We start from the raw sequence: 14,951 nt of genomic DNA, 5'->3' as shown, positions 1-14,951 counted from the left end.
AAGGCTAGAGATTTTGGGTGCCTTAACTGTTGTTCTTGAGGCATATTGGATTAAATGAGGACAGATTTATTATGTATTGGTTCATTTTGTTTGGTCATATACTCCGCTGATGGGAATTGTATTGTTGTAGTAGGATCACTTTCCTTGTTGCTGGTTGTCAATATAAAGCAGTTTGCATGTAAATGATTTAGTCTAAGTAGCAATAACGTCATTTTGAACATTTTTCATCATTAGCATTTAGGCACAGAGGGTGAAACAAATCGCAATGGCTTTTAAAAATCTAGAGCTATACGAATTGAGGCTGAAATGCATCGTAATAGTTTTTTTTTCAAATGTTGGAATGTGATTCCTAATCAAATACTTCACACTCAAAATACTCGAGCCTGTAATGAATTATTTAATTTACATCAAGTTCAACTATGTTTGTAGCTATGAGTCTCCTTCATTTAGAAATCTATCGCCTGCAATTGTTGCTTAACGATAACTTCACTTGATTTATTTAACTTCAGAGATGGGTCTCATTACTTTGAATAAAACAAGCGTCTAATTGGCCTTTCACTCATGACCATGCTATTATGAACGTTGACATTGCAGTCCTTAATTACAATTTTCAATTTGGTAGCTGTAGGAACACTTCAGGACTTTTTGCCAAAAGTTGCAAAATAATTAAATCTGTGATGTTTCTGAAAAATTGACTGAAATTGGACAGAATTTAAAGTGTTTTCTTCCTATTTTCATTGCTCAGGAAGAGAATATTTGTTTGCATTGGGCAGCTTTCTCAGGGTGTGTGGATATTGCTGAGATATTCTTGAATGCAAGAAGTGATCTCACTGCAGTGAATATGCACGGCGACTCTCCTCTACATATCGCATCCAGGGAAAATCATTATGAATGTGTAGTGTAAGTACGGTGTTAAATGCTATTATATGTCACTGCTCGTTATGTTATGTCCTTGCAAAGTCCAAACTTGATCATTTTGACAAATTCTCAAACTAAATGACCATATTAGAAAAATGCTATGTTATGTTGCTTCCCACAGATAACAGGCCTATCTAGCAACACGCCCCTCCTGAGCAAGCGCTAAGCTGCTCACACTCATAACATATATAGCTGCAGTATTCTGAATGGGAGAGAACCCAACAGAGTTGTCACTGGTTGGCATGAACCTTTATGATAGACAAAAAATAATTTCCCATATTTTGTTAGTATTTTTCATTATCAATAGATCGGCCCTACAATAACATTATGCAGGTAGACACAAAATGCTGGAGTAACTCAGCGGGACAGGCAGCATCTCTGGAGAGAAGGAATGGGTGATGTTTCGGGTTGAGACCCTTTACGTCACCCATTCCTTCTCTCCACAGATGCTGCCTGTCCCGGTGAATTATTCCAACATTTTGTGTCTACCTTCGATTTAAACCAGCATCTGCAGTTTTTTCTTACAATAGTATTATGCATCATTACTTTGATTACAGTCAGATAAGCTGCAGGCTTCTGGCTAATAATATGTGATCACAATTGTTTTTTTGAAATGAAACCGATCTTTATACACAGCTAGTGGTATTTCATTTCCTTCATTAACTCTTGTCCAGATATGTTTAATTATTTACATTATTTTGGAGTTAATGTTTCTTTTTTAAATTTTCTTCATCTTGTAACTAATGCCTTTTGGAAAAAACAAAATCAATCAAATAATAACATGACTTCTACAAACTTAAGACCAGATTGATTTTCATCTTTAATCTACTATTTGTCAACAGTAATTTCATGTAGCCTTGATGGAGCCTCTATCGTGAGGCCTTTGTTGGAAAAATTCATTACAACTTCAAATTTTCTGCTTTTAGTTTAGAGATACAGAGCGAAAAACAGGCCCTTCGGCCCACCAGGTCCGCACCTACCAGTGATCCCCATACACTAGCACTATCCAACACACTAGGGACAATTTACAATCTGTACCGAAGCCAATTAACCTATAAACCTGTACGTCTTTGGAGTGTGGGAGGAAACCGGAGCAGCCAGGGAAAACCCACACGGTCACGTGGAGAACATACAAACTCCGTACAGACAGCACCCGTAGTCAGGGTCAAACCTGGGTCTCTGGTGCTGTAAGGCAGCAACTTTATCGCTGCGCCATCAAATTATTTGTTTTATTTTCCTTTTTCCTTCCAGCAGAAGTTTTTCTGGTATCTCTGCTATAATATCCCAATGGCTAGCTGATGTGCTTAATCCTCTGTGTGCGCTCACTCTTGTTGATTGTTGTCTGTTACACGGTGCAAGGTTATCTCTTTTCAATGGTCTTTTGAAAACATAAGCAGTTTTCTTAAAATAATCTCTGATGGCTGTAGGGAAAAATAGAAGTTGTTATGTAAGAATAACACCAAGCCCCGTTCATCACCCAAATGACTGTTTTAAACTTTTATGGTGCCTGGTGCAGACAAAACTCCAGTTTGCAAGCCTACTAAATATCATGGAGAGCTTTGTCAGTTTTACTAAACTGATAAAATGGCTCAATTTTGTTCAACACAACAGCTGATGTGGGTAACTAAATTCAGAGTTGTACCGTTTATAAACTGATTCATAGTCAGATTTTGTGGGAGCTCTTGCAGATCAACACAGATTATAAAAGAAATGGCCATGAAAATGAAAATATATGATAACAATTGCAATGGAAATGTATTTCAAGGGTATAGTGACACTGAATCTGCTTGTAATTGTACACATTTAGGCTTTTTCTTTCACGTGGTGCTGATGTTAACATTAAAAACAAGGAAGGTGAGACTCCACTTGAATGTTCAAGCTTGAATTCGCAAGTCTGGGTTGCACTGCAGATGAACAAAAAACTGAAACAAGCATCAGCTAACAAGATTGCCCAGGCTGAGAAGCTGGTTAGTAGGTATGGCATAAAACATTTCCCTTGCTTTCTGCTTTTCCTAAAATGTTTTAACTTAAATGTATTTGATTTTCCTATTTGAAACACCACCATTTTTACAAAGTACTGGAGTAACTCAACAGGTTAGACAGCATGTTGTTTAAGATGTGGTTGTAGAGTTGGAGGGAAGGGGGAATATGTGGTCGTAGAGTTGGGAAGGGGGAAGCATCTCTGGATGACATTCCAAGTCACATTTCAAGTCACACTTCTTCGGATTGATTGTTGTTGGGAGGGGGGGGGGGGGGAGTGATGTTTGGATGGGGCAAAACCAGTCAAGTGCAGTTGCTTAGCTGTGGGAAGGATTAAGTTGGAATTAAACTAGAAAGGGTGCAAAAAAGATTTGTGAGGATGTTACTAGAACTGGGGGATTTAAGTTGTAAGTAGATGCTGGATAAGTTGGGACATTTTTCACTGGAGCCTTAGAGAGGTATATAAAATCTTGAGAGGCGTAGATAAGGTAAAGTATCATAGTCTTTTATCCAGGATACGGGAATTTAAAACTAGAGGGCAGAGATTTGGGTGAGAGGAGCAATATTTAATAAGAATTTGAGGGACAACTTCATACAGATGGCAGTGGGTATAGGGAGCATGCTGCAGAATAAGCTAAAGAGTCAGGTACAAATACAACATTAAAAAAACATTTGAATGGGATCATGGATAGAAAAAGTTTAGAGGGATATTGACTTGCTTAGATAGACATTTTGATCAGCATGATCGAGGTGGGCTGGACAGCCTGTTTCCATGCTGCATAACTCTGACTAATTAAAATTATGGAAGAAAAACATTTTGTAGCAGAAAATTAAAATAGTGTAAAGCAAAAATTAAAACAAAATGGTGATAATGTTCAGCAGATCAGGCTGCATCTGTGGTAGGAAAAACAGCTAATATTTCAGGTCGTGGGCCTACCTTCAGGCATGTTTTGAAGCGCGCACTCATCTATTTTCCTCTCTTATAAATGTATTTAAAGCTTACATCATTTTCCCCGCATTTTCAGAGCACTGAAAATAACAATAGCTCTAGGAGTTGCTATTATAATTAGGTGCTGTTTAACGGCATGACTTTCTGTATTATTGAGTATTTCTAATTTATTGAGTATTTTAATGGCACACAAAGTAGATAGAGCTGCTCGTGTAGAGCTTTTAATGATTTTCTTAGTGTGAAGAAATTTCCACCATATTTACAAGATTCGTCTTCCTATCTGTGTACACCAAGTTCTCACATTCCAAAACTGCACTGTAGTACTTTTTATAATATTTGCACCTTTTTGTGGTTGTTTAATACTATCCCAGTTTGTGTTTTTTTCATCCTCCTGACAGAGATATAGGTAGAGGGTATGAACATGTACCAATTCCGTGTGTCAATGGAGTGGATGACGAACCTTGTCCAACTGACTATAAATATGTTTCCCAAAATTGTGTGACTTCTCCGATGAACATTGACCGGAACATCACACATCTGCAGGTATGTCCAAAGGATGATGAATTACTGCAATGTTGATTATAAATTCAATGTTGATTGTAATATTCCTGATTCATGGTAAACAATTGCGGGGATACATACGAGTCCAGATGAAGGATCCTGACCCAAAATGTTCGCCGTCCATTTCCTTCCACAGATGCTGCTCGACCCCCTGAGTTCCTCGAGCATATTATTTGTTGTTGGGTTATATAACCTCAGTAAAGTGGTCCTGGAATGCCAACCAAGAATTTGAATTCATGGCAAATTATGAAATTAAATTCAATAGAAATCTGGGTTAGCTGCAGAATATAACAATCTATCTAAGTTTAATTTCTCGATTGGGAAACTAATCTGTCATTTCCTTGACTGGTATACATGTGACCTCTGCCACAACATGCAGTTTGTGCAATGTCCGGAGGGTACCTGAAGATGGGCAATAGAATTTGACCATTGAATATTCCACACATCCAATATTTATTTGTTTTTTAAATACAAAATGAACATGAAAGGTCATAAATCAATCTTGGATTCTTGTAGCAAAATCCAAACTGCTAGAGTATCTCAGTATCTGTGCAAGCAAAGTGATAATCAATGTTTTGGGTCAAGAACCTGCATGAGGACTTGAGTAAAAGTTAATTTGCTTCAACAGATGCTGCCTAATCACTGGATTTCCTCAGCAATTTATTTGCTCCCCAATACAGCACCTGCAGTCTCTTGTGTCTCCTTGACTTATTGTAAGCTGACAGGAATAAATTTCTGCCCAGTTATTGAGCTTGATATAGGACTTCCTCAACTCCGTGTTGTAGTCCCAATGACCAGTTTCTATCATAAGGCTGGAAGTGAGAATATTTTCTGTCAATTGCACTCCATTCAGTTCCATTTGCATCTCCTCAGACAATGAAGCAGTCCCTGCGTCAAGAACTGGTTTTTCGCTGAAAAGTGAGAATGTAGGACACAATTTAATGTTCTGCACATAGTCTCAACAGATAAAATTTGACCACCTCCCAACATTGAAGAGCAGTACTGAATCTGCGCAGGAACTTGAAGCTGTGACTCTCCACTGCCGATGCAGACAGGCTCATGCTCTCCATTCCTCAAATCAATAATTGACTTCTTGACTTTGTTGACATTAAAAGCAAGATTGTTCTTTCTCTCACCATTCAATAAGATTATTGATCTCCCTCCTGTACTCTGACTCATCGTTACCGGTTATTCGTTCAACAAAGATGCTTCATCAGTGAAATAAATGGTGGCACTGGAGCTGTGTCTGACTACTCGGTCATGGGTACAGAGAGAGTATAGCAGGGGACTGAGCACGCAGTCTTGAGATAGTCAGTGAGGAGGCTGCGTTGTGGCCAATTCATATTGGTTGACATCTGCTGATGAGGAAGTTGAGGATCCAATGCACAGGGACAAGCAGCGACCCAGGTGCTTGCATTTGACAATAATGAAAGAGGGGTCTTTTCCAATGGTCTCCTCATAAGGGGGTAATCCTGATCTCCCAACCTACCTTATTGCAGCCCTTGCCCTTTTTAAAAAATTCAAAAGTTGTGTTCACATCCCTACCTACTTGGGTCCACAACCAACTCTTTCATTTTGCTTGTTTGTTCAGAAAACGACTAATATTACAACATGTTTACTGCTGTTATTATTTGCTAACGGAAATAATGGCAGAAATGAATCAAACGTCAGCATTTGATTTAGTGTACCTTCTTACTGGAGCTCGTTAGCTCAAATGGTGCCCTGGAGTTCCCAAAAAACAGTTAATATATCCATAACTAAAACTCTGATCTTATTATCTTCCGGTTTGTGCGGTCTTTCTATTTGCGCAAAAACGGTTCGCGATAGCACTACGATTTTTCGGCAGTTCACTCACCGTTCTCCTTTGCTGCGATTGCACCAAGTTTCATTCCGATCGGTTGAATATCATAAACGTTAGCGAGTTTAAAAAAAAAATCTTTAAAATCGCACGTGCGCAGATCGATCTCTTCTGCCGTTCAGCGATGCGTGGATTAGTCTCTTCCCCTGTCACTCACCGGGACGGTCCGCCCCTTCCTGCGCTATCGCGTCTTTACTGGAGCGGAGGATGGCCGACGGAGGTTTCCAACAATTTTCGGAGGGAACCGAAGCAGCCCAGCGTCGGAGACCCTGCCCAGCCCAGCGTGGGAGACTCAGTCCAGCCCAGAGTCTGAGACCCAGCCCAGCGTCGGAGACCCAGCCCAGAGTCGGAGATGTCGCCGATGTTGCCAAACGGAAAGCGGAGACTCTGATCCCGGCGGAGGAGAACGACCAGCGACCAGAGCCCGCTGTGAGTCCCCATCGCACCGCCAATTCCAGCCACTACCCCTCTGGTCCCCCTCGCTGGCTCCTCCCTCCCTCCACCGTGATACCCCCCTCTCTCCCATGGCTCTTCCCCGTCTTCTCCGAGCTCACTCCCCCTTGCCCACACACCCCTCTCCCCCCACAATTCCCACCCCCCGCCCACACACCCCTCTCCCCCCACAACTACCCCCCCCCCGTGCACACCCCATGCCCACACCCCCCCCGCCCCGCCCCCCCCCCCAGCGCCCGCCCACACACAATTCCCCCTGCCTACACATCCGACCCCACACATCCCTCCTCCCTCCCTTCCACACCCCTCTCACCCTCATATACACCTCCTCCTTCGCCACCACCCCCCCCCCACCACACACCCCCTCCCCCACACTCCTCCACCCCTCCCACCCCACGCCCCTCCCGCCACACTCCTCACTTCCCTCCTCCCCTCCCACACATGAGGAGGAGGGGGAGGGAGTGCTGGGGGAATATTGCGTTGGGGAACGGGTTGCATTGGGGGAATGGGTGAGTGGTGGAATATTGCGTTGGGGAACGGGTTGCGTTGGGGGACCAGGCCTTCCGTGTGACTGGGACCCAACGGATCCCACTTAGTTTAGTGGCAAGTAAAAGTATCTACTTTAATGGTCTAAGTTGAAGTTTCATGTCAGAATACTATCATAAACTTCCTGAAGCTGCTGCATGAAATGCAAATGTTAGGATGACTTTTTTAAGATCACATCATTAGGAGCACGATTGAAGGTCATTATTATATGTTGTACCAGCCACTTAACGTGATTAACCTTTGCAACATATTGAATTTTCTAAAGCTTATCAGATCAGTGATTTTTATTCCCCACAGTGATTTCAAAGGTGTCGAACTGTTCTGCCAGAATAAGAATAAAATAATTTCTCAATTCGTTATATTAAAGCAGAATTGGAGAATTGCACAGAACTGTCTCATTTAATCACAACGTTCTTGGCATTGAGCAATGACCATAGTTGGGTTGAAACTAAATCTTTAAATAATCTTTCATGCAATATAAGTAACTTGCTTTATTTGTTACTTCGCATCTGGAATGAGCTATTCGAAGTTAGAGAAGCAATTATGAGTTTTAAAATGCATTTGGACATATATATGAATAAGGAGGTTTTAGAGGGGTATGGACCGCTCTAAACAGGTAAATAGGACTAGCATAGAATTCTAACTTGGTTTGGCTGGACAAATGGGACTGAAGGTCCTGTCTCTATGCTATATAAATCTGATAATTTCTATGATAATGAGGTTTCAAGCTGAATTTTTCTTATTTATTGTCTCCATGGCAGACTAAATAAGGTTTAGTTCCATGCTTTTAAAACAATTTACTGACTATAGTTTGATTTGGATGTTAATAGATTTTTCATTCAAGATAGGTAGAATTTTGTACTAATTTGTTGTTCAGAGACATCACCAGCTTGCATTATTATGCCATTTCTTTGAAGATTGTTTAATTTTGTGATGATTTTGTTAACTAATGGGTCCAAAACAATACCACTGTTTAATTAAAAAGTGATGTCGAAGGTATGGATCAGGATCCTGGCCCTGATCAGATACATCCAAGGACAGTGTTGGAAGCTAGATAAATAAATGCAGGTACCCCAGCTGAGATATATAAATCATTAGACATGGGCGATGTACAGGAAGACTGGAGGGTGGCTAATGTTGCCTCTATTTAAGAAAGGCTGCAAGGAAAAGACTTGGAATGATTGACCAGTGGGTATAACATCTGTGTAGGAAAGCTAATGAAGAGGATTTTGAGGGACAAGATATAGAAGCATTTGGATAGATGGGCTGAATAGGAATAGTCAACATGGTTTTGAACATCAGAGACAGTTTCTTACGAATTTGTTTTTTGAAGAAGTAACCAAAAAGGTTGAGGGCAAAGCCATACATGTTGTCCGTATAGACTTCAGGAAGGCATTTGATAAAGGTTCCTCATGGTAGGCTGTTTTGGAAGGTTAGATTGCATGAGATCCAGGAGAGCCAGCTGACTTGATAGAGAATTGAATCTGAAGAAGGGTGTCACTCATTCCTTCTCTCGAGAGCTGCTGCCTGTCCCGCTGAGTTTTGTGTCTATCTGGAGAATTGACTTAATGGAAGGAAGCAGAAGGTGATGGTGGAATGTTGGTTTTTAGACGAGGCATACGAGTACGGTGTGCCTCGGGGATCAGTGCTGGACCCATTGCTGGCTTATGTCGGCCATTTGGATGAGAATGTGGATATGCATGGTTAGTTTGTTTGCAGATGACACTAAAGTGGTGGCATCATAGATAGCATAGATGGTTATCAAAAATTATAGCAGGATCTTGGTCAGTTGGGCAAGTGGGCTGAGGAATGGTTAATGACGTTTAATGCAGATATGTGCGTGGTGTTGCATTTTGGGAATTCAAACCTACACAGTGAATGGCAGGGCCCTGGGGAGTGTTGTTGTGCTGAGGGAACTAAGTGTGCAGGTACATCGTAACTCGACAGTGCCATCACAGGTAGATAGAAAGGTCAAGAGACATTTGGTACATTAGCCTTCATCAGTCAGGGTATTGAGTATAGAAGTTGGGATAGACACCCAATCTATCTTTGGTTTAAACCAGCATCTACACAGAAGTTGGGATGTTATATTACAGTTGTACAAGATATTCACAAGGTCGCATTTGGAGCATCTGTTCAATTTCTACACCATGCTGTAGGAAGGATATTGTTAAGCTGGGAAAAAATGCGGAGAAGGTTTACGAGGATGTTGCCAGACCCGAGCTAAAGGAGAGACTGGGTAGGCTAGGACTTTTAATCATCGGAGTGCAGGAGGCTGGGGGATAATCTTATAGAGGTGTATAAGGCATGAGGGGAACAGTTAGCGTGAATGGACTGACTCTTTTACCCAGGATGGGGGAAATCACGAACCAGGTGGTTAAGGTGAGAGGGGAAAGGCAAAATAGGAACCTGAGGGGCATGTTTTCCCACACAGAGGGTGGTGGGTATATGGAATGAGCATCAAGAGGAGGTAGTTGAGGCAGGTATTATAACAACATTTAAAAGACATTTAGTCAAGTACATGGATAGGAAAGGTTTAAAGGGATACTTGGGCCCCGAGACCAAACACGGGCAGGAGGGACTAGTGTAGATGGGGTATCTTGGTTGGCAGGGGTAAGTTAGACCGAAGGACCTTTTCTATGCTGTATGACTCAAACAATATCCAAGCAAGCTATTATGAAAATCGGTTGTTGGGTTTCCAGTCCATTGATTGATGTTACATTTAGTGGTGTTGTAGCCCTAGAAGTCTATAAAAACACCTTGATGATAAGGTGAACCTCTCACTTGTAACTTTATTGCACTAATATACGTTACAGGATGTACTTTTTTGCGTCGTGTAATGCTCTGCAGTTTGCTTAACGATTTTCCAAGACAAAATTGTACTATGTTATTTTCTTTTGGAAGTATTTTGCAAACAGACAGGATAGCGTAGTTTATGGTAAAATATATTTTGTGGCATGTATTGAGGTCTATGATATTTGAGCTCTAATGCAAAATCTTTGGATAGAGTAGGAATCAGAAATTGAGATTTAAAAATATTTTCAGAAGTAGGTCATAATAGTATCAAGAAAGTGAGTCTTATATTTTGGCTGCGGCCACCCAAGGAAAAGGTTCTCAAACAATGCAATGCTTTTGGAAATATAATTCAAAAGAAGTAAGATTACCATGAACAAGTTTAGTTATTTATAAAATGTATGGATATTTAAAGCTATTGCTGCACGTTCCCACCAATTTAGTCTTAAAGTATCCTGTTTATAGGTTGTGAGGAAGTAATTGTTTGTGCTGCTCATTTTTACAATTAAAGATTTAGGAATGCAATTAAATGAATTGGCTAAAGATTTGCTTCTGCAATGGCGTGGATCTCAGGAATTTAACGAATAGGTTTACAAAATTGTAAATATTCAAATCCAAAGTTCTTTCTTTTCCGATAGCTGATACCAATAGCATTTTACCGGATGCATGGTATCTTCTTAATGTATAATGAAATGCCATTGAGAAAAGTTTAAGTGAGTTTATTTTTCGATTTGAAAGACATTTTAATTCTATTTCAATCTCATTGAATAATTTCTTAAGTAAAGATTTTAATCTTTATTGGATTACTTTTCATTGTTATCTTAACAATGATGTCTCATTTAATTGTACAGTACTGTTTTTGTGATGATGACTGCTCTTCCAACGCCTGCATGTGTGGCCAACTAAGTATACGTTGCTGGTATAGCCAGGTAAGAAAGATAGCTCCAGCTTAGATTACTGATTTTCTCATGTCCCTTTATGAAGATTTGATTTCGCCTTTTATATTTCAATTAATTTTAATTTCTCTTTTTTCCCCCATTTTATATCGAACATTTGTGCTGTTTTTGTTTGTATTTGCAAAAATCCCTCCGAGCCTATTATGGTTTCTCAAACTAATAAATTAGAGATAGTATCATTCTCATTACTGCATGGCAAGTTAATTAACTTTAATTTTCATGATGCCGATGTTACTTTTGCTGAATGACTTGGCTTGGAGCATTCTATTAAGCATCCAAACATCTGAGAGTCATGTAGTTGGCTCATTTGCAGTAATGTTTGTATATATTTGCGTTAGAAAATTTGGACATCTATAAGATCTTGCATGCTCTTGGCAATTTTTGAAGTAAACATGAATTCTAATCATTTTGCAAAATAATCTGCTTATAATGGAGTTTGGTGATTAATTAGAATGACTGCAAGTTTAAATCAAAAACATGAGTTTTCAAGATGCTTTTGAAGGAAGTATTGGGAAGGAGATGGCAAGAGAATGCAAAGGGGAGCAAAGTAAGGTTTACAAAACTCAGTGTGATTGGCAAGGAGCTAGGCAGGGTGTTCAAAAGGAAGCAGTTTCTGCACGATCAGCCGTGTGTGAAGGCTGTCAAAATAGAGGTAGGCATAGTGGGATTGGACATTTTGAGAACAGCGTTTGAGGTGAAGTGCTGTGGTTTAGGTTGAATCACAGTCAGTGTCAAATACAAGACTAAGTAAGGTGGTTGTGTTTCATTTACATTAGTAGTTAGAAGGATTAACAGTGGAGTGACATGTTCCTCCTGTGCGATGTGGGAGATCAGGGAGATATCACATGATGTCACTGCTGACTGCAGAAAGATTGCTGACTGCAGAGAGAGCTGCAGCTCCTCACACAATGCAGAGATTGATTGGAGTTGCTGTTAACTTGCAGATAAGATCTTGGGAAGGTGCCACACAGCTCTTCAATCAGATAGATGGGTGATTTCCGGAAGGGCGGGCAGGCAGACAGTGCTGTTCTCATGGAGGATATCCTGGAGGGATTGGCTAATGAGGCTAAATGGGCACAATTTAGGAATAAGAAAGAAGAACTTTGGTGGGATTATACTATAAGCCGCCAATGTTCAGCGGGAATTACAGATATGTAGGCAGTTTTTAACTTTCCCAATATTGACTGGGAATCCCCTAGTGGGAGAAGCTTAGAGGTGGTAGAATTCATAATGTGCATCTAAGATGGGTTTTTGAAACTATACTTGTATTGGTTTTTGTCAAACCTTCCCCACTAGCTATTTGGTCTTATCATAGGGAACGATGTTTGGCAAGTGATGAAATGTCTGTGGAAGAATCCTTTGGGGGCAGTGAGCCTAGTTTGATAAGTTTCATAGAAGTCATGGAGAATATAAGATTGGTTTCTTGAGATCGAGCCCTAAACTTAGGGAAGGCAGTTTTCAATAATGTAAGACAGGACCAAGTAGAAGTAGATTAGGAGCAGCTGCAGGAGGGAAAAACAACATCCAGTAAAGTGTTTAAAATTAAAATAATATAAGTTTAGAGTCAGCAGGCCCCTGTAACCGTTAAAAGTTAAAATGGCAAGTTTCAGGGAACATTAATGAACAGAGGAAATTGAAAGTTCGATCAAGGAAAAGAAGGAAGCCTATATCAGGTATATTTATTGAGTGAATCGTTTCAGAGTTGCAAGGGAACTTAATAAATTAGGAGAGCACAGTGGGTGCCTTGAAATGACATGGGCAAGTAGGATTAAATCCTATTAAATAGTTTAGAAGTAAGAGGTAGGTAAGGAAAGATTAGACCTCGTCAGGGACCAAAGGGATAATTCATGAGTGGGGCCATGGGCTATGAACAAGGTCGTGAATGAATACTTCTCATTGGCAAATTCACCAGGAAACATAGAAACATAGAAATTAGCTGCAGGAGTAGGCCATTCGGCCCTTCGAGCCTGCACCGCCATTCAATATGATCATGGCTGATCATCCAACTCAGTATCCCGTACCTGCCTTCTCTCCATACCCTCTGATCCTCTTAGCCACAAGGGCCACATCTAACTCCCTCTTAAATATAGCCAATGAACTGGCCTCGACTACCCTCTGTGGCAGAGAGTTCCAGAGATTCACCACTCTCTGTGTGAAAAAAGTTCTTCTCATCTCGGTTTTAAAGGATTTCCCCCTTATCCTTAAGCTGTGACCCCTTGTCCTGGACTTCCCCAACATCGGGAGCAATCTTCCTGCATCTAGCCTGTCCATCCCCTTAAGAATTTTGTAAGTTTCTATAAGATCCCCTCTCAATCTCCTAAATTCTAGAGAGTATAAACCAAGTCTATCCAGTCTTTCTTCATAAGACAGTCCTGACATCCCAGGAATCAGTCTGGTGAACCTTCTCTGCACTCCCCCTATGGCAATAATGTCCTTCCCAGATTTGGAGACCAAAACTGTACGCAATACTCCAGGTGTGGTCTCACCAAGACCCTGTACAACTGCAGTAGAACCTCCCTGCTCCTATACTCAAATCCTTTTGCTATGAAAGCTAACATACCATTCGCTTTCTTCACTGCCTGCTGCACCTGCATGCCCACTTTCAATGACTGGTGTACCATGGCACCCAGGTCTCGCTGCATCTCCCCTTTTCCTAGTCGGCCACCATTTAGATAATAGTCTGCTTTCCTGTTTTTGCCACCAAAGAAGGTGGCAAAGGATGTGGAGGCTGGAGAGAGGGGCACGTAGATGTTTTTCCTCTATAAAAGGAATGGGAAGTACACAGTACGGTGGATCAACCCCCCAGTACCTGATTGGATCTATCCTCCAATGTTAAGGGAAGGGGGAGGAGATTGCTGGGAATTTGAGGGGCCAAGAGCAATGATGCAAACAATCTGAAGAAGTGTTTCGGCCCGAAACGTCGCCTATTTCCTTCACTCCATAGATGCTGCTGCACCCGCTGAGTTTCCCCAGCAATTGTGTGTACCATGCAAACAAACAGTTAGGTATCATCAGTGTACATGTTTAAGACTGCATTGATATTTATGAACCCAGCCACTTTTTATCAGGGTCATCTGCAGTAGGTCCAGACAAGTTAGATTCATTTTACAGTTGTTAGAGATGTTTACAAAAACAATTAATTTTTTTAGTGTTGATTTTAGCAGTGATCTGAACAATATGCAGCATTTTGAGAAACTATAAATGTGCAAGGTAGGAAAAGTAGATGGATAGTGGAAATGAAAAATTGAAAAGTTAGTGCATAGGTATATGGATAGGAAAGGTTGAGAAGGATATGGGCCAAACATAGGCAGGTGGCACTAGTGTGCATGGGACATCTTGGTTGGTGTGGGCAAGTTGGGCAGATTAGCATATTTCTATAAATGGCGTCTTTGCTCGAATGCCTTCACTTTTACTTTTAAAGAAATGCTTATTATTCCTTGTAAATCAAACTTAACAGGCACTCTAGAAATGCTGATAGGATTTCTCATCTAATATCTGAAACAAGATGCAGGATAGTTGACAAATCTAGAGAGACTGAAAATCAAGATGGGTTAATAATTGGTAACGTGAAAATAGTTATTTTATTATGTGTTATTTCCCAAAACTGTGTTCCAGTCTTTATTGCATAGAAAATGCTCTCAGCAGTTAATGCTCTGATCAGTCTTGCAGAGCTTAAGCTCAACAGAGTGAAACTAACAATTGTCATTTGGACTTTAAGGACGGGCGGCTTCTCCCAGAATTCAACATGCTGGAACCACCACTCATCTTCGAGTGTAACCATGCCTGTGGGTGTTGGCGGACGTGTAAAAATCGTGTGGTACAAAATGGAATCAGGTAAGGTGACATACACTCTTTTAATGTAAGGCCTGGTGCTGGACTTTAGCATATTGAATGGAATATTAAAAATTACAAATGCAGCCTAATATTTGGAACAAAA

At 40.7% G+C, this 14,951-nt stretch overlaps 1 protein-coding gene across 7 annotated transcripts in view; it reads left to right on the top strand.

Moving 5' to 3' along the window:
- Positions 1–14,951, top strand: part of ehmt1 (euchromatic histone lysine methyltransferase 1) — a 93,944-nt gene that overhangs the window by 64,956 nt on the left and 14,037 nt on the right. For all 7 annotated transcript variants that reach the window (XM_033049246.1, XM_033049252.1, XM_033049248.1 and 4 more), the window contains 5 exons: positions 746–900; positions 2,726–2,893; positions 4,246–4,390; positions 10,910–10,987; positions 14,733–14,848. In XM_033049246.1, coding sequence (XP_032905137.1) covers positions 746–900; positions 2,726–2,893; positions 4,246–4,390; positions 10,910–10,987; positions 14,733–14,848 — 662 coding nt within the window. The remainder of the gene's footprint in view (positions 1–745; positions 901–2,725; positions 2,894–4,245; positions 4,391–10,909; positions 10,988–14,732; positions 14,849–14,951) is intronic.

The sequence above is a fragment of the Amblyraja radiata genome, chromosome 32 (genome assembly GCF_010909765.2).
Source record: "Amblyraja radiata isolate CabotCenter1 chromosome 32, sAmbRad1.1.pri, whole genome shotgun sequence".
Classification (NCBI taxonomy): Eukaryota; Metazoa; Chordata; class Chondrichthyes; order Rajiformes; family Rajidae; genus Amblyraja; species Amblyraja radiata.
Note: the sequence above shows the minus strand (reverse complement) of the source record. Positions and strands in the feature narration are given on the sequence as shown.